Consider the following 25,111-nt stretch of genomic DNA (forward strand, 5'->3'; position numbering starts at 1 on the left):
ATCCACTTTCCCGATTCTCTCCACCTCATCTCTCTCGTCCTCTTCGCAACTCCCCACTTTGATTTTGCTTGCCGTTGACCCGCTTCTTATTCCCTTTTCCCTCCTTTCAACACGGAGTAAAACCAAAATGTCAATTACCTCGTAAATTTAAACAAAATAGAACCCAATCTCTGCAAACCGGTCCGGAGCACACTCCAAACTCCAGACGAACGAGCCCTATGGCCAGGGAGGACTTGCGGCTGGCAGTGGATGTTCTTGCCTGGAAGCCGGCTGTACACGATCCAGCGCATTAATTACAGCCTGTATTTCGTACAAAAATATCCCAAGAAAGAGCCGGCTGGTTGGGTTGGTGTCTCGCCTCTGGCGGGTCCACGGAAATACGCAAAAGAGAGCACAGCGCAGCGACAACGCTGCCCCACATCTCTCGTTACGCATCTCTCGTTACGCGCTCCTGCTCTTTTCGTCTTGCCACTGTGCGTGTCTTCGTTGGGCAACCCCCCCTTCCCATTTTCGGATGGTCGCGCCTTCCAACAGGCTGTCGCGTTGGCGTTCCCCTGATCCGCCAGAAAACGGTCACCTAAACGACAACCTGCCAGTCGTGTGCTGTTGCTGGAAGACCCAAAAAGACGCCAAACACAGGGCAGTTTCGTGAGAACAGTGAGGCACTTACTCGGTAATTCTTGGCTTAGACTCTTTTTTTAATGCTTAATTGGTTTTTGGCACATTTCCAATTCCCCTATTTCGGGGCATTTGTCCCATCTGTAGTTTCCCACTCCCGTCCGCCTCCATTGCTCCTTCTCTCTGTTGCGCTTCGTTGTGCTCCACGTTCCTTCCATTTCTGCCTCGGTCTTTGTATGCTGTCGACGGACTCTGTTGTCTCCCCCCCCTTTTTTGGATTTGCTCTTCTCGTGTTTGCATTCTCTCACTTTCACACAGTCTCGAGTGTTTCTCGCCAACATCGCTTGTGCACCGTTCGCAACCCCATCCCGCGTTCGCTACAGGTGCTTCAATCGCGCCGCACACCCCTGCTCGCTCACTTTTCGACGGCCCCCTCGCTAGTTCTAACCGGCACAGGGACTCCCCCCAATTCGGTCGTCATCTCGAACAAAAACGGGTCGACACTATTTCCTCGTGCGAAATTACTCGTACTCCCGTCTTGGTTTTTAGGGACCAAAATTTAATACAGAAAAGGAAAAAAAAGAACGGGGAGTGTTTTCTGTGGCTGCTTAGAATTAAAGAAACGAGACGGGAAAAGTTCAAGAAAAACGTGACCTCGACTCTCGTTTCCTCCCTTCGACTTGTGCTCGTGGAAGCCTTCTCACTCTTATTTTCCTCGGAACGATCGACTCTCGACGACTCGACTCTTACTTGTCGCCTCCTTTTCTCGACTTTTGGCTCGTCTCTTTCTTTTGTGTGTGCGTGCAGTTGTTTTCTTTCCTTCTCTTTCTCGCCCTTTACTCTGTCGTCCCTCGCCGACGGTTGACGGTGTGTTCTTTGTTGGGTACGTCTTCTTGCATCGCCTGTTTTCTGCTTTTGTGTGTACCTCCTTTTCCCGAGTCGGGTCGTCCGTTCTGTTTCCTTTGCGCCTCACTTTGCTCGTCTCGTCCCTCTCCCCCCCCATTGCCCTCCCTCCCTTTCCTTCTCTCGGTATTTTCCAAGTTGTCAACGGGCGACCACGCCACACCATCCCTTCGACAAGACATCGACTGCCGCAATTCGAACGCTGTCGCCTCCTTTTTGTCCTCGGCCCCATTTCAACGACGACCGCGTACGGTTCGAACCGTTGCTGGCCAACTGGACGACACCTTCCCGCAGCTGCTGAGGTCTCGACAACGGGCTCATTACTCAACCCTTTCTTTTCTCCACGAATCTACTCTCCATCGTCTGAGTATATCCCCTTTTTTACCCCGTGTGGCAGTTCCCGCTGCGGCGCCAGCCGTCTCCTTGCGCGAACAGCAAAAAACCGCATACGTACGCTCTGCAATATCGACTTCTGCCAGCAGCGCCCGCCGCGCACATGTGTGTAGACACGTACGCCCCCCTCTTCGCGGTCGGCCTGTCCTGCCTCATCTGTCTACCTCGCTCTCCCTCGCCTGTACAGCTTGCGCCAAGCGCTTTTCTTCCATTTTCCCCGCGTCATTCGCGGCCCTCTTTCCCATACCAAAAACCCCAAAAAGTCACCTTCATGGCCACAATCGTGGTCGCAAACCTACCTATCTTACCTATCTGCACACCGTCCTAAGATCTCCCAATGCAGTTTGTCCTACACCAGAAAAAAGAAGGACAAAGGAACTGTTGAGAGCAGCTGTGCTGCAATCCCTCTCGTCCAACACCAGTTTCGTCCATTGGTCGAGACCGTAGCATCTTTTTGCTGCAGTACTTTTTATGTCTTAGTGGACCTTTTTCTCTACCGGCTATCAAGAATCTCGATTTCCATCCATTCAACGCAACACCTTTTTGCCCCTAACCTTGTCGGACTGGCCAACTCGCCACGCTTTGCAACTCTACTATTTTCCGGCGCCAATTTTTTTTCCCCGGGAATAGCTTTCGTCTTTTTCATTGCACATGGCCGCGAATCAGTTTTGTTAACATAGTTCCAAACTTCACAGGCAGACTACTTTCTCTTGCCGCATTCACTGCGTGGGCATCTGACGCTGCAAAGCGACACAACACGACACGACACTATTGAACTTCCTTGCTGCTTCGAATCTTTCCCTTCCTCTTGTTAACGAGCCGGTTAGCGAAGGTCTCCTAGGGTCGGCCTAGACCCTCCCCTTCTCCGTCCCGCTGCAACGCCCATCCCGGTTTATTCGCACCGTTTATACGCACTACAAATCATGTCCTATTACGAGGGCTCCCGGCCATGGCCTGCCGTTGGCCAGAGCGCATGGAATGACCTGGACATTGACAGCCAGACTGTCCGCTCCGGTGCTAGCTCCACTGTCCCGAGCCAGGCACCTCCGCCACCGGCGCAGGGTCAGGAGGGCCTTCCGTTCTACCATCAGCTCGAGGGTATGTCGGACCGAACCCAACACACCGAGATTTTGTACCGCGAAGATACAGCAGTGGGATACGAAAGACAAATGACTGACTGGTAATATAGAAGTGGATCGTGCCATTGACAACTTGGTTAAGAGTGGCAAGATGTTTGGGGTGCCTGGTCGACGTGAGTGGAATTCTCCCCCCATTGGCCCTGCTAGGAAGCACCCGGGCTTTGGTGAGTTCCTGAACACCTCTTGCCCGGGAGCTCGGCTATTCTGCCCCGGTTCACTGTCCTTCACCGTTCGTTGATGGCTCCGTTCGCCGATGCTCGTCGACTTGCACTGTTTATTGCAGGTTCCCGATGCGACATTATGCCGGCCCTTTTCGCCTGACCACTAACACTCCTCTTTCCTCTATAGATGGCCGCCAGGGACACATGAACTCGCGTCCTCACTCGATGGCCGAATTTGGCGACGCTCGTGGCGCGCACCAGTCGAACCTCCAGAACTTCTACGCGAACCAGAGACACCAGTCGTCACGCGGCTCAACCGAGGCCGAGCAGGTCATCCAGGCTAAGCGCCGCATGGCTGCCCAGCGTGAGCGCGAGCTTCGGAACTACCACCAGGAGCAGCAATACAACCGAAGTAGGCCTTCCCCTTCCGTCTAACTCCAACACATGCACACAAAACACAACAAAGCAACACCCAAGACACAACCGACACAAGACACAAAAGCCCTGCAGCCGGTCGGTTTGCCGTCCCTTCCACTTCATCGTTTCCTCCTACCAGTACACCGTTTTGGTTATATTCTACATCATCACGTCACGCATTTATTTTGTTTTGCAATCATATGGCACAGGGGACAGTAAAAATACATATTCCAGGGTCATGGCATAGAACAGGGAAGAGCCTTGCTGCATTTCGGTCAAAAAAAGCAGTCATTTTATTTTACACGGCCGAGAGGAGCTGGGCATCACTTCACATGGGGAAGGGAAGGGGGATCCAAGAAGAAAGCGATGTTTTTCCTTGTCAAATGCAACACACCTTTCATATTTTGTAGATACCGCAAGTGCCGTTTTTTTTTTTTGCTCTCCCCCCCCCGCTCCTCTCTAATCCGGACGTTTGGTCTGTGTCGTTTTGTTTTTCCAACCTCCTTATTCGGCCCCATAACCATGCAGCCTCGCTACCCCGTCGTCACGGTGTTTGAAATCGAACTTATACGACTAACATGATTATCATTTTAGACTCCGCTGCCATGCTCGCTGATCTCTCGTCGTTCGGCAATAAGCCTGACCGCACCCTTAGCCCCGGCAGCAGTATGTCTGAGACCGAACGCCGCGAATTGATTGCCCGCCAGCGCAGCGCACTGTACGGAGAGGGTTCCTTTGCTGAGACCGGCGGCTACATTGATGAGACGGGCACCCCGCGCCCCGGTGTCCCCGGTCCGCTCCATGGCCCTCCTGGCTCGCAGCGTGGCCCGTCGCCGCTCGCCTACGAGTACGGCCGTGCCCAGCCGCCGGGCACCGCCGCTGATGCCTCAGCCACCAAGGACGGCGTCACGACCGCTTCGCCCTCGATCGGTGCCACCCCGCGATCTCGCGCCAACAGCAGCACAGCCAGCCCGCAGCCAAACATGGGTGGAAACGACCCGCAGCAGCAGCAGGCATCGCAGGCCAGCCGCACCAACACCTCGTCTCCTGGTACCTCGCCCATCAACGGCAAGCCCGGCTCTGGCGCCAACCAGGGCAGCGCAGTTGCGCCCATCGGCACCCGCCCGTCCGGCAGTGCGAGCTCGTCCGCCGCTAACACGTCGCTTAACAAACGCTCGACGACGCCCCTTGCGTCTCCCCAGTCCCACAGCGGCGGCTTCCCGGCGCCCGGCTCCAACAGTGACAACGCACCCGCCAGCGGCACGTCGTCCAACCCGGCGGCCACCACGCCGGATGGCTCTATGGGTGTGTCCGGCTGGGGCAGCCGTGGCGGCAGCGTTTGGGGTAACAGCGGCAAGCCTGGCATGGGTGTCCAAGCTAGCGTCTGGGGTTAAGTGTTGCATGCTGTTGTTGGCTTGTTCAACTTTCTTTTCAGTGGTCGAACGATGTTTCATTATTCCCCTTCATTGCGTTTTTCAACACACACGAGGCGTCCCCCCTTTTCCAGTTACCTAAACGGCATTTCTTTTTGCTCAAGAACGGATTTAGAGCTTTAGGTTTTATTTTACAACAGCCCCCTTTTGTCTGTCGGCGCAGTTTGACTTTTTTTGGGGGGGGGCCGGTCGTTTCTTGGTGGCTTTTCATTATCTCTGGTGGTTCCAAGGCTGCTCTGTTTTACTTTTGCTTTTGTTTCATTTTCATTGTTGTTTTCTACGTCACAAAGGAGCAACGAGGGCAATATTTTATCGGAAGGTGGTTGGATTTTACATTTTTCTTATTGTTCATTGTTGTCATGGGTTCTCTCGCGAGTGGTATTTGTTGTTTTTTTATTGGGGACTTTGAATTTTTGTTTTCCTCTTGGAATGAGTTGCTTTGGGTTGTTCTTTATCATTTATACTTTAGCTCTTACCCCCAGGAAGGCCTTGCAAGTAATATTGGATGTTGCGGTTGTTCCCTTCTCATGTCTTTGAGTCTTGTTGGTTTGAGGCCACCGGGTTTTGCTTCTTCATTTGTTGTCTTGGGATGTGTTCGGGACGGTATATTTTAAAAACGGAACAAAACGGAATGGGGAGAAATATTCAACAAGGCGTCGAACAACGAAACGAAAGCAAGGAACAATACAAAACGACGTGAGACGATGTTATACCAAGCGTATGAGGTTCAGGGCATGGATAAAAGGTAACGGACGGCGCAACTGAGTGGCACCATGGGGATTTTCTACTAGGCTGATGGCACAGGCGGCCCTGGGATTCACTGGGGCGAGCTGGTGGTCTTTGGCCAATATGTTGTTGCCTTTGTTGATGCTTGTTGACTTCACAAGGGGATTTGGTTCCACTGGTGCTTTCTTGGTCTTGGTCTGCTTGGTGTCTTACAATCTTCCGGTAAACTTTCCAAGTCTACTCTCGTTAATATTTGGGCGTTTGAATAATGGCTTGGGAACCTGGTTTCAATGCTACTACAACCACAGCAGGGTCCTGGGAACAGATATTAAACTCGGTCTTCGATTTTACAAAGCCTCACGCTTCACAGCTTCATTTCGCGGGTGAATAGCAAAGTACACAACAAACGCCAAAGAACTCCAACCGACCCAGATTTCAAAAAACCAGACCGGAACAGCAGACATCGTCTCGAATATTAAAAGGCAAGCACGCACCCCGTCATCGTACATGGCTATCCGATTCATTACAGGCCCAGCGACGCAATGGCCTGGTCCAGATCCAGAACGTCGTCTGCTCGCAGTGCCTTTTGGCCAAACATGACGATGCCCCGGCTGTTGACGGCAAAGGCGCCGGCCTGCTGCCACTTGTTTCCCATGATGGTGGCAGGACCGTCTGACACGGCGTCTACCACACCCGAGCCGCCGGTCCCTGCCAATGGCGGCGGCGCTGCTTCGCTTGCACCGCCGTTCTTCTTGTCGGCACCAGCGCCAGCACCAGCTCCACCACTCTTGCCTGGCTGCCGCTTTTCCATGTAGCCTGCCACTGTCTGGCCGAGCCACCCGGTCTCCTTCCAGCCCTGGATCTGCGTGCTCGGGTTCAGCACGTACCATACCGACCCCAGTCCGAGACCCCATGCTGCGTAGACAGCACGGTCCTCGTCGATGACAACCTGCACATTCCAGGCGCCGCCCAGAAGGTCGAGCCACTTTTGCGTGGCGGCAAGGGACGAGTGCGAGACGGCGATGCAGGTCAGCTGGCCGGCGTAGCGGTTGGCCAGCGTGCGCAGGTTGAGGAATGTTTTCTGGGCGACTGCAACGGGTCACAACGATTAGCAAAGTACAGTGGAACAGTGGCATAGTGGCATAGTGGCACAATGGCCATTCGGACTCAACTGGCCACTTACAAGCACACCCCACACAGCGGAGAAACACCACCACGACGGGCTTGGCACCGCCGCCGACCGTCAGCTTCCGATCACGGTCCAGCGGCGCGGCGTCGCCCTTTTTCGGGCAAGCGGTGGCCACCGGGATGGGTGCCGGCGGCGGCGTCAGCCACGGCTGCACGGTCAGCGGCAGCGCCTTGACGGACATCCATGCGGGCCACTGTTTGCCGCCGCTGGAGCCGCCGCCTCGGCCATTGCCGTCCAGGTCGTCGTCGTCAAGGCCGGGTACCGTGCCTGGCGGCAGCGGGCCTGTGCGCGTCTTCTTGAGCTTGTTGGCGCCCGCCTTGGCGTCGCTGTCTGCGGCGGCGCCGCCGCCGCTCATGTCCGGCAGGGACAAGTTGAATGTGTCGCTGGAGATGCCCATCTTCTTCATGGCCAGCTTTGTGGTGAGTGAGGAGAACATGTTGGGCGGTGTATGCGCCGTACGTTGGACGCTGTCAAATGCTTTGTTTCGTCGGTTCGTCGGTTCGTCGGTTCGTCGGTTCGTCGTTTCGTTGTTTCGTCGTTGTTGGTTTCTTTTTCATACAGGTGGAATGAATAGACATGAGGGGAACAGGCTTCTTTTATGACATCGGCAAACGTTTACAAAGCACAGGCGTCGTAGCGTCTTCCCCCTCCTGATCCGTGCAAAGATGAAACACAGAAACAATGGGCATCGTGATCTTACAGAAGAGTTGGACAGCAAAAAGAGGACGAGAGACACGAGAAAGCTCCTTGTCAGTGCGTTGTTGGGGCTTTGCCCGCACAAAAACACGAAACCAAAATCTTGACACAACAAGTGTCGCAGCGTCTCAGTATGGAGACGCGCACCCATCCCGTCGCATCGGGAGCGGCGTCAGGGGTCGCCAAGCTTTCGTTTCCTCTTTCGCCAGAGAAGATCAGAGCTCGAAGAATGACAATCGACAGGACAATCAGGAGTCAGGGTCAGCACTCATCCTATTTTCCACTTTCTGTTTTCTCTTCAGTCTAGCTACCGTCTATCGCACTTATCGCGTCAGTCGCCTTTAACGTGTGAGTAGTATTTGATGAAGATCATTTCGCGGCAGATGTACCCCAGAAACGGGGGGGTGTAACTGTCACAAGGATGCGCAGTGCTGATTGGCCAACTTTGCGAGCCCTGAGTCTGGGGACGCAGGTAGAGTGTGCGTCGCTCTGCTGTCCGGTATTCAGATGTGCGAAGGAAGCGCCTGTCGCTCTCGTTCGATTTTCTCATGCAGAGCATGTCTGCTATTTTCTTACCATTTGTCTCTCCACTTATCCGGATGCCTGATTTTCGCAAACGCCACACCGTTCTCCGTTTGTATCCTACTCATCAGATGAACACACATGTACGTAGTATGGACCCCGTTTTGCGTCAGCCGTTGGTATTCGAGACCGAGGAATATGCCATCTGGCTTGAAACGGACCAAATAATGTTCTCATTTTGGGAAAACAAACACCGCAACATGCATCATAGAGTGCCATTCCTTCCTATAAATAGACAGTAAAATGTAGGCGTGCTTGCTTGCCCGGAACAGGGCGTCAACAGAGACGTCGCTCTCTAGAGGACGGAATGGCGGGCCACGGGCGGGTGGCCCAGCTTGTGCAGTCTATATGAGCTCTATAAAAGTCTACCCAGGTAATTGCGTCGTAATACTCTGTATGTCGTAAATAGCCTGCCAATGCAAATAGATGATTTCAGATTTCAGTCTAGAATCACCAGCCGTGAAGACTAAGCACGCACATAGTCCCAAGGCACAGCTTCTTGGGTGACGTGATGCCGCGGTTGAATAGCCTGTGCTGTATTGCAGACGTTAAACCTGATAAAGCTAAGTTACAGAGGAATAGCATCGATGTCATTATAAACGCTACATACACAGTACACATTGTTCATATATACCGATCAGTCTGGTGGCATGAACTATAGTTTCCAGAAAGAAAAGTCAAATATACAGATGCCCTTGCATGAAGCTATTGAAACTTGGCTTTGGGAACGAGACAGCGGAACGGCCGTTGAACCACATGTCACCACCCTTCAGCTTCACACTCAGACACTGGCAATAAGCTTTCTCGCAACCACGTCGATCGGGAGAAACGCAGGGGACAGGGGTTGGTTGTGGGTGGTTAGCGGTAGTGGCTTTTGTGTTTTTCCCTTGCGTGTGGCTGCCGATCATCAAAAGCTTGGCTTTGGTCCCCTGTGCAGTAGGAACCAACAGTTGTCTATCTGTTATTTTCTTTTCTTTTCCCGCCAGACTGGGCATTGCCAAAGCAAGGAAAAAGCAAACACCCATAGGAGGAACTTATGTCTAATAAACCGCTTGACATATATATTTATCAAAAACGGAGACAGAAAAAAAGACGAAGTAAACTTTTTGTCATGATCAGATGCTCAGGCCATTCGATGTCGAAGGATCATGACATTGGCTGATATATACAATCTTTACGACGTCTTGTAAAGAGGCCACTGGTATCTTACATAAACATGCAGGATATTCACACCAGACGACATCGATGCTCGAATGCACAAAACGTTTCGTCTTGTCAACAAGCAAAACCGATCGCGACGACCGACGGCTCAGCTTTCTCTCATAGCGTCACCTCGAGCACCGAACTGCGAGGAGATGTACATAAACACCGCAATGGTATGAATGTATTGCCGTCTCGTCCCGCCGCTCCTACGTTGCCTCGTGTGCTCCCAGCAAGAGATGATGACGTAGGTAGATTTACGACACAGCGCATGCAGAGTGAGAGTACGCGCACGACGTAATACTGCGTACAACGCACAGCGTACAGCGCCCACGTACCGTTTTGGGTGCGTTGAGTCTATGCAAGATTGCGATACTATGTGACAGGATGGTCGATGGCTGTGCAAGGGGAATAGGACGCGGTAATCTACACAAAGGATGGAAGATAGCAGAGAGACACAGGCCCATATCTGCAGTGGCATGCGGCCCGTCCAGGGGACTGCTGACCGAAAGGTACGTGGCAAAGGACTGGCCAAGACAAAAAGACGGCGAGGCGGTGCACGGCACAGTAAAGTGAACTCACCGGGGATAATTAGGCAGGGGAATAAGATTCAAAATTAAATTAAAAAAAAAATAAAAGTTGATGATGGGGTTCTCTAGTTATGCCGTCTGCCACAATTTGTCAAATGAAGGCTGAGCGCGGTTCGTAAGCGTGGGCACATCACTCTGAATTTTTCATGCAGGGGTTTCTCGCTCTCCTTTGGATTTGCGGCGCTCAGCATCAACCTTTTTAAAGGAAGGATTTCCTGTTCGTGGAATACGCATACATTCGAAGAACCCACTCACTTTTTCTAGTTTCTTTGCCAGGTTTCCGGTGTCGATACTTCGTTAGTCCTCATAGTTCCTCTCGTCCTTTATCATTTGCTCCAATCTGCAGAACGCATTGGGCCGTTGCCGCGTCGTTTGCCTTCGGAGAGGGCGCAGAGTGATATATTGTCGAGAGGATCTGCCCAAAATTTATGTGTAAATTATGCTGCGATCTGCTCTTTGCTTCTGGCTGCCAATGCAAATCTCCCGTCAACAGTTGTTGGACCTAGGGTTGCCCGCAGTTGGCTTTCAATGAAGTAAATCCTGTCATTCGTAGTCGGGACGCTGTACGTCGCATGCAGGGACCGAACCTGTACCGAACGGACTGCTCCGTGCTCCGTGCGTAAGGGTCAGCTCCCGAACGTCAAGAACTCCATATCCCCTGTGGAGATGGCCCCCTGGCCTCCCCCAGTCACAGCGGTCCGCCGTTTTAGCACCTTTTAGCGCCCCGCAAACGGCCATTCAACACATTACGGCGGTGTTGAATTCGCAGAAACGCACCACCGCAGCAAAGCCAAAAAAAAAAAAAAAAAAAAAAAAAAGAAAAGAAAAGCATCGCCAAATCTTTCGTCTCTTCACTTGCAACAACATGGCCGAGATGGATGCGCACGCAGACAAAGTGTGGCCCATTGCGGCGCGCGTGAAGCAGTTTGCAGCCCGTAAGCAGCCGTTTCGCATCTACCACGGCGCGACGAACAGCACGCGCAACTCGCAACGGCGGCTGGACAACACGGTGGACACCAGCGCCCTCAACCGCGTGCTACGCATCGACACGATGTCCAAGACAGCGCTGGTCGAGCCCAATGTGCCCATGGATGCACTCGTGGCTGCCACAGTGGCCCACGGCCTTGTGCCCCTCGTCGTCATGGAGTTCCCGGGCATTACGGCCGGCGGCGGCTTCTCCGGCACTTCCGGCGAGAGCTCTTCGTTTCGCCACGGCCCGTTTGACGCCACAGTCAACTGGATCGAGATTGTGTTGGCCAGCGGCGAGGTGGTCAAGGCCTCGCGCACGACAGACGAGAACACGGATCTCTTCTGGGGCGCCGCGTCGGCATTCGGCACGCTGGGCGTGGTCACGCTGCTCGAAGTGCAGCTACAAGACGCCCAACCGTTCGTAAGGCTGACCTACACATTGCAAGACACTGTGCAAGGATCGAGAAAACAACTAGAGGAGGAGGTTGGTGAGTTTCCGTTACAAGAATATATCCACCTATTCGTACACTCATTCGAACTAACCCTTGTGATATTATAATAGAAAGGGACGTTGTGGATTATATCGATGGTATTATGTTCTCTAAAACGGCGACGGTCGTGTGCTCCGGTATCTTTACAGCAAACGTGCCGGCGGGCGGCAAGGTCGCCCGGTTTATCCGTAGCAGCGATCCGTGGTTCTACGTACACGTCCGCCGCATGCTCAAGAAATTTACCGCGGTCCCGCCGGGCACGACGTTTACCGAGTACGTCCCGTTGGTTGACTACCTCTTCCGCTACGACCGTGGTGGCTTCTGGGTGGCCAAGTACTCGTTCGACTACTTCCTCGTACCCTTCAACCGTATCACGCGCTTTGTGCTCAATCCGTTCTTGCACACACGCACCATGTACCGTGCCCTGCACCAGAGCGGACTGGCTGATTTCTACATGGTGCAGGACGTGGGCGTGCCCTACGAGAAGATGGATGAATTTGTCGACTGGCTGGAGACGGCGTTTCACATCTATCCGCTCTGGTTGTGCCCCCTGTTGCTAGCACGCAACTCGCCCAACGCCGGGCACGGCCTGCACTCGGACTTTGCCCAGCTCGATGGCAGCACGTCGGAAGGCCGCTTGATGAATTTTGGCCTGTGGGGCCCGCTGCCCTCGGGCTTGTCGGACCGTGCCGCATTCATAAAGGCCAATCGGTTGCTGGAACAAAAAGTGCAGCAACTCGGTGGCAGGAAGTGGCTTTATGCACACGCCTACTATACCGAGGAAGAGTTCTGGGCCCACTATGACCGCGCGTCCTACGATCGTGTCCGGGCCAAGTACGGTGCCGAGTGGCTGCCTACGGTCTATGACAAGGTCAAGGTCGTGGAGAAACCCCGAACGGGCGGTGATGGGCTCCTGGGCTGGCTGCTGGCCCTTTTCTGGGCAGTCTGGCCCATGCGGGGGTTGTACGGCGTCTTGATGGCTGTTCTGGGCGGAGAGTACCTGATGGGCCGTTCTGTCACGCCGCTAACGACTGTTTCGCCCAAGGTTGTCAAGCAGAGTTGCGTGGACGGGGCGAGTGGACGGGGTGAAAGTCTTTCTCCACCATCGTTATGATGTATGAAAGAGGAATGAAATAAGGCCCCTTATTTCATTCAGGACATGAAATACAGAATGAAACACGAATGAACTACGATAGCTATATGTGGGACTGAGGACTCCTCCCCTTGGGGTGGAAGACTTAGTCGTTACCGATTGTCTGAAATACAAACCTACATGAACCTGTTTTCCTGTGCCATCACTGTATACAATCACCACCCCATTATTACGTGTTTGACCTATTGTTCGACCGTTACACCTTCTCTCTGTCTTATCCAGAACATCAACTCCACTAGCCTGATCAACTAGCAGAGCCACCTACCCACCGGGAAGTGCCTTTGTAACAAAAGGATTTACGTGATTCAGTTGTATAAGGAATATTATAACTGCGTACTTTGGCCCTTCCTTTTGTTTACCATGCTTGACGCCAGGCTCTTTCCTAGTTCGTCCGCATTTACGACTGCTCGTGCCTGCGCGCCTGCCCGCCTGTTCGAGCACCTTCCGCTCTTTCTCATTTCCTTTACTTTCCCGGCCTTTGTAAAGTGTATGTTGATTCCACCGTCTTCGCGCGTGTTTGCCGAGCGCGCGGCCTTGTCAAATTAACCCATTTAAAGCTACCCACTAAAATGGCGTTTGGTAAGTCATACACTCTCCACACAACATGTGGCGCTAGGGCGTAGGTGCCCATTGCCCAGTGGCCATTCCTCGCGTTCCAGACCAAAATGGCACATCGCATGATATCGATTATCAGCTTGGCCAATGCCCGTATTTCACTTCCCAACATGGAAAACAGAAAACCTGTGTATTCCCCACGTATCGCTTCATGAGCGCGCCATTCACAGCAGCCAGTTCGCATACCTAGGGATGGTCAGTTTTGATATAATATTCGCAGGGCGGTAATTAGAGACATGCTGTGTGACGACACCCGGAAACTGGATCAAAACAGGACCAGGACGTCGTTCAGGAGGCACAGCTGATGTGTCTGCGTTTGCCTCATTCTTCCACTTGGCAGTCAGGCAATACCCGTTGCGTTTTCAGCCGTTCCCGCGCCTGTGACATGTTGCCGCAGCCTCTGACTCAAACGGGGACTCAGAGCACCAGTTGTGTCGCCGCGCCGTTCCAGCTTGTCACAGTAGGATAATCTGACAGTGCGTTCCTTGGTCAATACTGTATATTCGTACAGTACGACTTATTTCTCTGTGTTCTGCTCGTCCAACACAGTGCCGTGTCCTCGGAACAGCTTAGACAATTACACAACGTACTCCCGTATTCCACAGCAAACACTCTTCGTATGTCGTACACGGTGTCGGTGTCCACTACCTTCCCGTGCTCACTTCGTTCTGTCACTCACTGCCTTGTCTGTTTGCTGTTTGCCGTTTGCTCTTTGCTGTTTGTTCTTAGGTTGCAACGGAGGCCGCTGGCAAACGTGACGCTGTCTCGGCCTTTCTACTTTCGATCTCGAAAACGCCTGACGAGTACGACGGCAAAGGGATGCTCCCCAGTTTTGGTGCGTGTAAGATACATTTATATATCCAGTCAGCCCTCTTCCGCGTGTTAGGACGGTCAGCTTGTCAGCTCGTGTCCGAGGCTGCGACTCTCTGGGGGGGCTTCTGGTACTGTCGATCTGCTGTGGTCACCGAGGTCAGACGCGCTCAGCAGCTGCCGCTCGTCTTCTGAGTAGTGGTCACGCTCGACGCTGGACACTCATATTTTGATGATAGTACGGCGTGCGTCGTACATCGAACATCGTATCGTACTTCGCGATCTAATTCTCTCAATGCCCCAGACGTCGTATTGTTGTATTCCGTGCCTTGGTGCGAGGCTGTGTTACGAGCGGCTCTCACACGAAGAAATGCTTGGCCAGACAAAGACAGACCTACCCTAGGCAAGATGCTCGTATCCATCGACCACTTGTCTTGTGCTCTATTCAGCAACGTATTTGGTTCTGCAATAACTGAGGTCACCGGCCATAAAACAGCTTGTTCGGAGCCATCGACACGGCAGGTGCCAAACGACTCTACTAGAGCCTGTCGCTGTCTCGTTTGTTGTTCGGGCATCAGCTGCGCTAAAAAAAATCCACACTGTCCAACTGGCCGTTCAGTGGCGTGTTCGCACGTCCTGCGCACTGTACAGGACGTCGCCACACAGCCCAAAGAGAAATTTATAGGGCACTGCTCCACAGAAGCGAACCCATAAAAGCCAGAACCGTGCTAGAAATACGGGGTAGTATTACAGGGGAGTAGTTGTGGTTCAGAGCACTGTAGAGCCTAAACCCAATCCGCATCGCCCGTTTGAGTGCTCGGGTCGCAGCTTCTCTATTTGGTTCTCGTTCTCGACAACATGCTGCCTCACGATTGCCTGTTGCTGTGTCTGACTTCCTACCTAGTTTGGACAGATTTTGCAATTGCCTAATGTGCTGTCGTCCCTAGAAACGGGCATCGCATCGTGGTCGATTGCTCTCCGCTGCTTCGTCTTTTCTCTCACCTTCAATTGCTGCTTTTGTCACTCGACCCGTTAACCCTCCACTTTCGCCTCTTACTGTCTCATTCCCCCATCCCTAATACGTCCAACACCGCCCACCCCCCTAACAGCCCTGGATCAGCGGCCCCTCGGCAGAGCCTACTCATGTTTTAGGGTCTGTCAGGGACGGCTTTTCGAACACTTCCAGTCCCTCCACTCTGCCCCTTTTCCCACTCGCGCGCTTCTCCCACCGAACGTTCGCTGCGACCCTTGGCCCCACAGGCGCATAGGCCAGGCCACGGAACCACAAAGAGAGCCACCACTCTACCACAGCGCGTCCATCTATTCTGTACGCAAACAGCATTCTATGGCGACACTGGGCCCTCGTCCACGCCCCAGTTAGCCCTTCTTCGGCATCCTTTGGCTCCCGACCATCACGCCGCTGGCACTCGCTGGCACTCTTTTTGCCGTCTTCCACGCCGCACGCTTGGTGTTCCTGCGTTCCCTTTGAACACCCTCTGCCTCTCAGGAGTCCTGCAGTCTTCGTGTCGACCACGCCCAGTTTCTCCACGTAACGCAGACACAGCGACGCATCGCACGTTTGTTTCTTTCTTTATCCTTGCCATTAACTTTGTTTCTTTCTTCTTCAGTATCTGCTTTTGTCTCGCCTCCTCGTCGTCGCGGCTCTCCCTTCCACTCGACGTCCCGGCCAAGACAAGGCAAGCTGAATCCCCTTCTGTGGCCCCATTCTTACAATTCGACTTTCTTAGCAACATTCCGTTGAGCCTTCTTTACCGTTTCGTTTTTGGCCTTCGCTTCGTCCTTCTCTCGCTCATCCATTTCCCATTTTACCCGCGCTTTCTTTCTCGCCCCCCTGGAATATTGGAATATTCCAAGAACGATCCAACGAAAGGTCGTCTCGCCGGCCGTCCGCCTTTGTGTCCGTTCCTCGACCTGTTGCCGTCATCCCTTTTCCCCCCATTCTTCCTTCTCGCGGTCAACTTGTTCGCCTTTTGGGCACTCCCCGCGTTCGACGTTCGACGATCTTTCTGTTGCCGACTTGCCCTCCGTCGTTCCACGCCAGCCCGACTGTCGACAATCCCCTTTCCACCTCCTCAATCTGTCGCCGTCCCCCCCCCCTCCCGACGAACATTGTGTCGTCTGCCGTCGTCCGGCTTCTGGCACGCCAACGCAACGCCCTCCTCCCTCCCCCCTACTCCCCTCGTACGGATCGCCTCTTGAGCATCTGTGCCCTTCGGACCGCTGTCGCCTTTTGATACGTATACCGACGCCGCGCGTAGCAGTGCGCACGGTTCCTTCTGCTTTCTTGCCCCCGGCACGGCCACGACTACGTCCACGGCTACATCCACGCTTGTCGCCTCCGTCCCGGTGCCTCCAGGGACCCGCACCGCCGCGGCCATATCGCCTTCCATGGACAGTCGGCCAACCACGGCAGAATCGAAACACACCACCCCCCAATCGGCCTTTGCCTCCTCCGCCCATCTCTCGCCCTCGGCGTCCACCCCCCGTCTGCCGGCGAGTATTCCCCTCCCCGAGACCCCTGTCTCGCCTGCTGCTGCTGCTGCTGCTGCTGCTGTTGGCGGTGCTGCGATTCCGTCGACGCCAAGAGCTGTCTCCACGGCGCCCTCCGTGACAGCCAACACGCCCATCACCGCCGCAGCGCCGCTGGACCTCATTCCCATTCTCTTCCCGCAGCATCCGTCCATCTACCAGGCCCAGCTGCTCAACTACAACCGGCTGATCTCGCCAAGTCGTGGTGGTGGCGTGGGCTTGCAAACGCAGCCGCTCCCGCCCGTCTTGTCCGCCCCTTTTGTGCAGGCCTCAGCGCCACGATCGCGGTCATCGTCCAAATCTCACCACAACAACAGCAGCAACCACTCTCATAACCACGCCCATAACCACGCACATAACCACAACAATCACGCCCACACCCACGCCCACGCTCACTCCCACTCCCAGTCGCAGCAGCAGCAGGCACAATCTCACCAGCACCAGACGGCACAGTCGCCACCACAAACACAATCCAATCAGAATTGCCATGGGAGCAAGGTCAATAAACCCGCCGACAAGTTGGACCGCCCGGTAACCAAAATGGGGAAAGACCCGACGCAAAAAGGCTTTGCGTCAAAGCAGCAGCAGCAGCAGTCGGCGACATCAAATCCGTCAAGTTCAAGTGCGGCAAATGCGTCAAGTCTGCCAAAGCCACCTGCGCAATCCGCTCAATCCGCTCAATCCGCTCAATCTGCACTTACGCAGCAGTCCGGATCTCCCGATCTTCTTTCCGCGCCCTCCGCGTCGCGACCCGTCGCTGCTTCTACGTCGTCACGACATCAGCAGCAACAGCAACACGGCATCCACCATCAACGGCACTCCAAGTCGCCCCGCCCGCACGGCAAGGCACCCATGACACAGGCCAGCTCGGTGCCGTCGACGCCGCACCAGCATGCGCGAAATTTCTCGTTCGAGTCCCGCGAGCCGTCGCCCAACGCCACGCAGAACCACTCGCCACGCTCCGCCTACTCCGAGACAAACTCGACCTTGCCCTCCCTCCGCCGTCTTCCACCCCGTGATGGCAACTGCATCTACGAAACCGCCTTCGTCCACGGTCGCCGGCGAATGCACTACAGCCTCGGCACCGACCGTCTCGACACTATGCCTCTGGACACTGTCAAGAGCAAGTTGACGGATGACGAAGAGAAGAAGCTGACGTCCGACATGCTCGCTTTGTTCGACCAGTTACGACCCGACAAGGGAGCGGACACGACGGACAAGACAGACAAGACGGACAAGACGGACAAAACCGAGGACAAGCGAATAAAGTTTGTTGAGAAATTGCAATCCATATTCAACGAGGAATGGCCCGGCCACGATATTCGTGTCCACATCTTTGGCTCGTCGGGGAACAAGTTATGTTTCAACGACTCCGACGGTAAGCAGCCGGTCCTTCGACATTCCTCCCTGCCCCCTGTATTTTGTGGCAAACGGCAATCTGCCAGCCATACTAACGTGCTATAGTGGACATATGTATCACGACCGACTGGAAGGAAATGGAGAACGTCTGCATGATTGCCAGTCTGCTCGCCAGCCGCGGCATGGAAAAGGTCGTTTGCGTGTCGTCCGCGAAAGTGCCCATTGTCAAGATCTGGGATCCCGAGCTCGGTCTCGCGTGCGACATGAACGTCAACAACACCCTCGCCCTCGAGAACACCCGCATGGTCCTGACCTACGTCAACATCGACGAGCGCGTCCGCCCGCTCGCCATGATCATCAAGTACTGGACGCGGCGGAGGATCATCAACGACGCTGCCTATGGGCAGACGTTGAGTTCATATACCTGGATCTGCATGGTCATCTGTTTCCTTCAGCTTCGCAAGGTCCCGATTCTGCCGTCAATACACCAGCGCGTGGACGGTCGCTTGCCACGACCCGACGGCACAGTATCCGAGTTCGCCGACGACATGAGCAAGCTGGCAGGATTTGGCAAGGACAACAAGGAGACGCTCGGCGAGCTTCTGTTTCACTTTTTCCGCTTCTACGCCTACGAGTTCGACTACGACAAATACGTCCTGTCTGTCCGACTCGGCAAGCTGACAACAAAAACGGAAAAGAAGTGGCACACCATGTTGAACAACATGCTCTGCGTCGAGGAACCGTTCAACACTGTGCGCAACCTCAGCAACACCGCCGACGACACGTCCTTCCGCGGTCTGCACATGGAGCTGCGGCGCGCGTTCGACCTCATCTCCCAGGCCAAGCTCGCCGAATGCTGTGAGGAGTATGTCTTCCCCAAGGAAGAAGAGAGGATTTTCCAAAAGCCGGCACAAGCGCCACGGCCGATCCTGCTACGTAGCTCGTCTCAGCAGCATTCTACCTCGCGCGGTGGCGGCGGTGGTCGTGGTGGCAACAGCTTCCGGGGCAATCGTCAGTATAGGAGCGGGAACAACAGCCGGAGGGCATCGTCCAGCGTCGCCTACGACAACAGCAACAACGGCAGCCCGTCGCTCTACGGCCAGGGTGCCACAATGATGCCTATGATGTCGCCGCAAGAATTCCAGTGGTTTGCGCACCAGCAACAACTCGCATTGGCATTGGCGCAACATAGCCAGCAGCAGCAGCAGCAACAACAACAACAACAACAACAGCAGCAGCAGCAGCAGCAGCAGCAGTCTCAGCAGCAACAGCAGTCTCAGCAAAGCGGCGCACAGACACCCCAGCAGCAGCAACAACAGCAACAACAACAGCAATACGTCTTCCCGGCGGACATGCTGACAATCAACGCTCTGCAAATGCACCAAGCCGAGCAATCGCTGATGCGGTACCAAATGTTGACCAACCCACAGGCCTACATGCAACAGCAGCACGCCTTGACGCATGCCCAGCGCATCCAGCAAACAGCCGCGACGTCGGCGACAGACCGGTCGCGCACCAACTCCTTTGACAACCCGCCTCTCACTGCGCCGATACGGCCGGACCTGTATATGTACGCGATGCCGCAATTGCCCACGCCCTACTATGCCATTCCGCCCAACCCTGGTTTCACCACGCTGCCATCGTCCCCGTCCACGGCCACAGCCCCGTCCGAGTTCCGTAGGAGTCTACATCGGGCAGGACCCACGTCCGAAGTGTCGTCACCGACCGGCACGCTGCGGTCGCAGTCGCAGCCGGCCTCACGACCCTCGATGGCCAGCAGCCAGAGCCATGGGAATCTGTTGAGCACCGCTCAGTTTAATGGCAGTGGCGGCGTCCCTTCGTCTGCATCCCCAACGTCTGCTCCTTACGCGCGCACTGCCACAGCCAACGGCATTCCCATTCCCAGCTTCATCCGCGACGACAATGCCGACTCCGAGGCCGAGACAACGACCACCAACACAACCACCACCACGACTGGTACATCCACGACAGCACCTAGCAAGACCATGTCTGACGGCCACTCGTCCGAGGAAGACGGGCCCCAGTACATTGGATACTATGTGAACGAGCCGACGTCTGCGCATGGCGCCAACCCTGCCGCTGCCTCATCCGACGGCGCATCGCCGGCCAGTACCGCCACGGCCAGTGCGATTCCCTCGTTTGGCGACCTCGGTCCGCTGGGCAGCGACGGCGGACCTATCAGTGGTGGCGGCAGCAGCATGAACCAGCGCCGCCTGTCGACCGACCAGCTGCCGCATTTCCTCATCGATCGCCGCATGCGTCGCGCTTCTCGCTCGCCGTCGCCTCTTGGTAGTGCGCACAACGGAGGCCATGGCCGCGCTCAGTCGGTCGGTGGCAACAACACCGCGCCGTTGGCGTCCGGGCCCTTCTCGCCAGTTGCGGGCAACCGGCAAGCCAAGGAAGCCAGCCGGTCGCCGCTCGTTGTGAACGGCTCCGTCTCGGCCAAGCCGTCGAGTCTGTCGCCGCCGACTGGGCAGCCAAACGGTGTGCCCAACTTCCACTACCAGACGTCGCCCAGCCTGCCGAATGGTGTCGGCCACACGACGCCCACGCCTCAGTCGCGCTACCCGTCCACCAGCGACAGCGTCATGTCCGATGAGTCGTCGGCCAACTCGTATACGTCCTCTACGGCACACGGCGGCCTCGGCATCAGTGGTATTGGCATCATGCCGGACATCCCGCAGCACGTCGTGACTCCGCCGGCCGTGGAGATGAACGGTCCACTGCCGATGACGCAGTCGCCCGTCATTGCCAACGGCTCAGCGTCGTCGTCCACCGTCGCATCGCCACCGTCGCATGGTGCCCAGTCGTTTAACCAGCGCGTAGCTGCCATGAATATGAACGGAGGATTGACGAGCGGATTCAGCCCGCTGCCGTATGCAGCGATTGCAGGTCATGGTCTTGGTCTGACGAGCGGCGTGCCTCAGCTGCCGTCGCCGCGCCAGCGCAACCTGTCTCGGCAGCAGCAAAAAGGCATTGCGCCACTCGACCTCGCCATGCCGGACCACACGCTCATGTCATCGCCCGACACCCAGCAGCACCTATCGCCCGTGTACGAGAACCGCACGCCGTCGCCCACCAACCTGCGGAAGCTCGACACCTTGCTTGGTGGTGTTGGTGGCAGCACTGGCAGCGCTGGCACCGCTAGCAATGGCCGGTCCAACACAGCGTCGTCCTCGTCTGCTGCGCACACGCACAAGGGCCCCGTGTCCCATGCCGACAAATTCTCCTCGGTCGCCGCCGCTGCTGCTGCCGCCTCGGCATCCAGCCCCAGTGCCAGCTCACCCATGGCCTACAGCACACACACCGCGCACAGTACCGCGTACAGTGGAGGCAAGGCCAGCCAGGGCAAGGGCCCAGCCACGAAGAAGGCACCCCAGACAGCCAAGGCGGATGCTACAACGACGTCGACGACGACGACCAAGCAGAAAGGCTCTGGTTCGCCGACGACCACATCGCCGTCCACGGCAGCGTCTGTGCATCTCCCGCACCGCGGTGTCAACGGCAAAGGTCCTTCGGCCGTAGCTGCCAACGGCCACATCCGCGGCGCGAAGAGCGAGAGCATTGATGTGGCTCCCAGCAGTTCGAGTACGGCCGCTCCAGCAGCTTCGGCTGTGACGACGGCGAATGGCTGGCAGAAGCCCAAGTCCCGCAAGAAGGCTGCAGATCTGAAAGCGGTGGCGAACGGCCATGCCCACACGCACAGCGAACAGCTGCCCAAGAATGAGTCTGAGCGCAAAGGTGGTTGAACAAATGCAGTCTACTCATGCGCGCTAATTGAACGCGTCGGATGAAAGAGTGAGGCACTTTCGCCCCTTGTCTTGGTCTTTGCGATCTGAGCACGCTGTGGGCATGATGACAAAATGCAGAAATCAGCACGCCGCGCAGTTCAATGCGCATACTCTGTTTGCTGGTCCTATCGCGATGTACCTGCCCCCCTTCAGCCGTGTCACGTCGTTGTTGGATAATGACGATCATGGGAATGGTTGGGTCAGGTCCTCTCGCTGCTCCGGATACAAATTATCTCGACCAGATGCGATGCTGTCACTGTCTGTTGTGCAGCACGACCTGGATCGCGTGCCAGCCCCGCCTGCTCGGCGCGACAGTGTCCCACCTTCGACTATTCTCACAACGTTCTGCACCATATGGTAGCAGTTGGACTGTCTATGTTCTTATGTTACAAACCCAACTATAAAAAACATACGGAAACATGAGCCCAAAAGTGGGAAAGCACTTGAACGAGGCGAGTTAACAAACATAGAAAATGGAGACGGCAAAGCACACGCGACGCATGAAAACAAAAAAAATCGTACCGAGACAGCAGCCTAGAGGAACATGGCATACCCGTGATGTCGAGTGAGGGGTCATATCGACCTCCAAAAGCGAAGCTACTATTTCAAATAAAAAAAAAGAAAATGATATATATACCAGGAGCACGGAGGGCACACGAAACATAGCGAGGACACGACATGGATGGGAGTCGACAAGATGTCAAAAACCACCGGTTCTGGGCTTTGGGTCGACGGGGCGTTTCGTCTTGTTTTTCTCTTTGTTTTTTTTTTGTCATAGCATCACCATACATACACACACAGAGATCCATGGGCGCCTTTGTATTTTTCTCTCAATCATTGTATTTTTCAATTTCCATTTTTCTCATTGTCTACCTGCCTTTGTCTGCTGTCTGCGTCTGTGTTTCTAGTCTTGTTGTTTGTCTACATGAGCATTTTACAAGAGGGACCATAAACTTTGAAAAAAAAAAAGCCAATACCGGGATGAACATACCACGACGGCCAGCGAACGATACATGGAACAAACACGCGAGGATGGAGGAGTCGGGTTAAGGTTTCATGTCAACTGATTATTCTTATTTAAAAATTTCAAATGCATTTACAAAAAAAAGAAGTAGAAGAAGACAGAAAAACTTGATACTGAAAGAAAATGCATCATACAATTTCAATGTTTGTATATATGTACCTGTGTGCTACCTGTTGACCGTCACATTTAACAGAGATATAGTATATACTACATTTCTTTAGCCGTGTATTTTCCGACAGATGAAATTATAAATAAGGAATAATTGTTTTGCTCTTTTTAAGAAAAAGAATTCAAAATAAAAAATAAATAAAACGCAGTCATAAAAATCCGTATACACAGACAAAAGATTATTGGATATCTCGAAAAAAAACTACACCGCTGCTATGATGCTGAAACGACAATGTTCGTTACAATCATCACATGTGAAAGCCTTGTAAATTCCATGGCGTCTATGTCCAGCAAGCCTAGGAAAGCCATAGAAACCATCCCCATGCTGCCATTCACGGCTAGCAATACATGTCTCGAAACATATAGCAGGCCCAGAAAGTAAAGGCAGCATCCAATAATTGAAGGTGGTATACTTTTCTTTGGTATCCTATACAGCCCAGTAGACGTCAATCTGTGCTCGCTGGACGATGTTGACCCAACCGGGGAAGCGCGCCTTGGCCCACAGCGTCACGACATCGCCGACGCGCAGGTTTCGCACAAACGCGCCATCGCCCGTCTCGGCACCGCGGCCCAGCTTTTCAAGAGGGTGTACATTGTCCAGGACGTCTGTGAGGTCGGCATTGTCCTCGTTCTGGGGCCCGGGCCCGTTGGCTGTCGTGGTGGTGGCCGCATTGGCCATGGTGCTGTCTGTGCTGGCGGCTGGGGCATCGCTGTTTTGTGCGGCGGACGCCGGGCCATTCGCGTCCGTGTCCTCCATGCCATCGGTCCACGACCAAACAATCTTGTGCTCGGTCCACGCACGTGTGGCCACAACGTTGGACTGCAGGCGGTCGACGCCCGGCAGGAGAGGGAACGAGAACTGGTAGCGCATTTGGTCCGGCGGGCCCCCGGCGCTCGCGGGCTGCGAGTCGAAGTTCTGCGCGGGCGCTTCGACGACGTCTGGCCGAAGGGTGTAGAGCGATGCCGTCGCGGGCATCGCTTGTGGTTCGGTGGCATCCAGGCTCGTTTGGCTCGTTTGGCTTTTTTGGCTTTCTTGGCCGTCGTTCGTTTCGGATGGGCCGCCGGCCGGCACGCCGTACCGCTCGAGTCCGACGTCAAACCACGAGTACGAGCCTTTGTAGGTGCCTCGGTCGCGCTGGTTGTTGGCCCAGCCCTGGTCGTGGCTGGTGATCGTAAAGACAATCTTGCGGCAGGGGTACTCGAGTGGTGGTGCCTGGCCCGCCGGAAACCATGTGCGGACGTCGTCGTCGGAGCAAAGCACGCCGCCATTGGCTTCGTTCCCGTCCCCGCTGTCGTTGCCGTCCACATTGTGGTATGGCCGCGGTTCCGGCTCCGTCGTGCTGTAGGCATTCGACTCGTCTTCTTCTCCACCCGCGTCACGGCCGCCCGGCACAGGGGGCCGCCGGAAGCCCAGCGGCAGCGTCCGCAGCAGAAACTTGTTGTTTCCGTCGTTGCGGAAGCTGCGCGGCGGGATGACAAGCCCGTTGCCCGTCTCCTGGGCATAGTCGGCCTCGGCGTGGGTATGCGGCCAGTACTCTGCGTAGTCGACAATGTCGTCGACCAGCTCCAGGGGCAGGTGGCCCGCGCGTTGCAGCATGGCCTTGGCGACGAGGACATCGGCAAACGAGGGCTCGTAGAATCCGCCATAGGACTGGGCGTCGTCATTGTCCTTGTCACCGTCGTCGTAGTCGTAGTCGTCGCCATCGTCTGTTCCAGTGGAGCTATCATCGCCATGGCCGCCGCCGGCCGGCAAGGACCAGCTGCCGTCGCTGAGGCTCTGCCAGATGGTGCGCGCAGCGGAGAACATGATTGTGTGCGGCTGCTCTTCAGGTGTAATTGCGTCGTGGCAGCGTTTTGGTGATGCGAGTGTCTTGTTTCTACTGCTGATACGTTTGGGTGTGCCAATTGCAGAGACCAGCCTTACAGGCTTTAGTATGCTGTGTCTTCAGGGCAAGGCTCCCGTTTTACGCAGTTGCATTTGCACCACGTCATGAACAGGGAGGCGAGGCTTAACTGTTACGGAAGGTACGACGCACCCTGTCTTCCTTCACCAATCTGGTTCAGGCGGGAAAGTGACCCGGGCCAATGACATCACAGCATGCAGGTGTGCTTG

General features: G+C 55.0%; 6 protein-coding genes across 6 annotated transcripts; 4 read left to right on the forward strand and 2 right to left on the reverse strand.

Moving 5' to 3' along the window:
* Positions 1-2,837: 2,837 nt before the first annotated feature.
* On the forward strand, positions 2,838-3,649 carry SPSK_02715 (uncharacterized protein; the record flags this gene model as incomplete). The annotated part of the gene is made up of 3 exons (XM_016729582.1): positions 2,838-3,012; positions 3,104-3,217; positions 3,402-3,649. The coding sequence occupies 3 exons, from the start codon at positions 2,838-2,840 to the stop codon at positions 3,647-3,649; spliced, it is 537 nt and encodes a 178-aa protein (XP_016588826.1).
* Positions 3,650-4,209: 560 nt separating this feature from the next.
* SPSK_02711 (uncharacterized protein) lies at positions 4,210-5,025 on the forward strand (the record flags this gene model as incomplete). Its single annotated transcript, XM_016729578.1, has 1 exon — positions 4,210-5,025. One exon carries the CDS (start codon positions 4,210-4,212, stop codon positions 5,023-5,025), a length of 816 nt encoding a protein of 271 aa, XP_016588827.1.
* Positions 5,026-6,313: 1,288 nt separating this feature from the next.
* Positions 6,314-7,415, reverse strand: SPSK_02604 (uncharacterized protein; the record flags this gene model as incomplete). Its single annotated transcript, XM_016729472.1, has 2 exons — positions 6,314-6,879; positions 6,974-7,415. 2 exons carry the CDS (start codon positions 7,413-7,415, stop codon positions 6,314-6,316), a joined length of 1,008 nt encoding a protein of 335 aa, XP_016588828.1.
* Positions 7,416-10,912: 3,497 nt separating this feature from the next.
* On the forward strand, positions 10,913-12,621 carry SPSK_02409 (FAD binding protein domain protein; the record flags this gene model as incomplete). The annotated part of the gene is made up of 2 exons (XM_016729281.1): positions 10,913-11,504; positions 11,579-12,621. 2 exons carry the CDS (start codon positions 10,913-10,915, stop codon positions 12,619-12,621), a joined length of 1,635 nt encoding a protein of 544 aa, XP_016588829.1.
* Positions 12,622-16,494: 3,873 nt separating this feature from the next.
* On the forward strand, positions 16,495-21,764 carry SPSK_02137 (pap 25a associated domain family protein; the record flags this gene model as incomplete). Its single annotated transcript, XM_016729014.1, has 2 exons — positions 16,495-18,013; positions 18,100-21,764. The coding sequence occupies 2 exons, from the start codon at positions 16,495-16,497 to the stop codon at positions 21,762-21,764; spliced, it is 5,184 nt and encodes a 1,727-aa protein (XP_016588830.1).
* Positions 21,765-23,425: 1,661 nt separating this feature from the next.
* Positions 23,426-24,805, reverse strand: SPSK_02513 (uncharacterized protein; the record flags this gene model as incomplete). Its single annotated transcript, XM_016729382.1, has 1 exon — positions 23,426-24,805. The coding sequence occupies one exon, from the start codon at positions 24,803-24,805 to the stop codon at positions 23,426-23,428; it is 1,380 nt and encodes a 459-aa protein (XP_016588831.1).
* Between the last annotated feature and the right edge of the window lie 306 nt (positions 24,806-25,111).

This window comes from Sporothrix schenckii (genome assembly GCF_000961545.1).
Source record: "Sporothrix schenckii 1099-18 chromosome Unknown Cont43, whole genome shotgun sequence".
NCBI lineage: Eukaryota > Fungi > Ascomycota > Sordariomycetes > Ophiostomatales > Ophiostomataceae > Sporothrix > Sporothrix schenckii.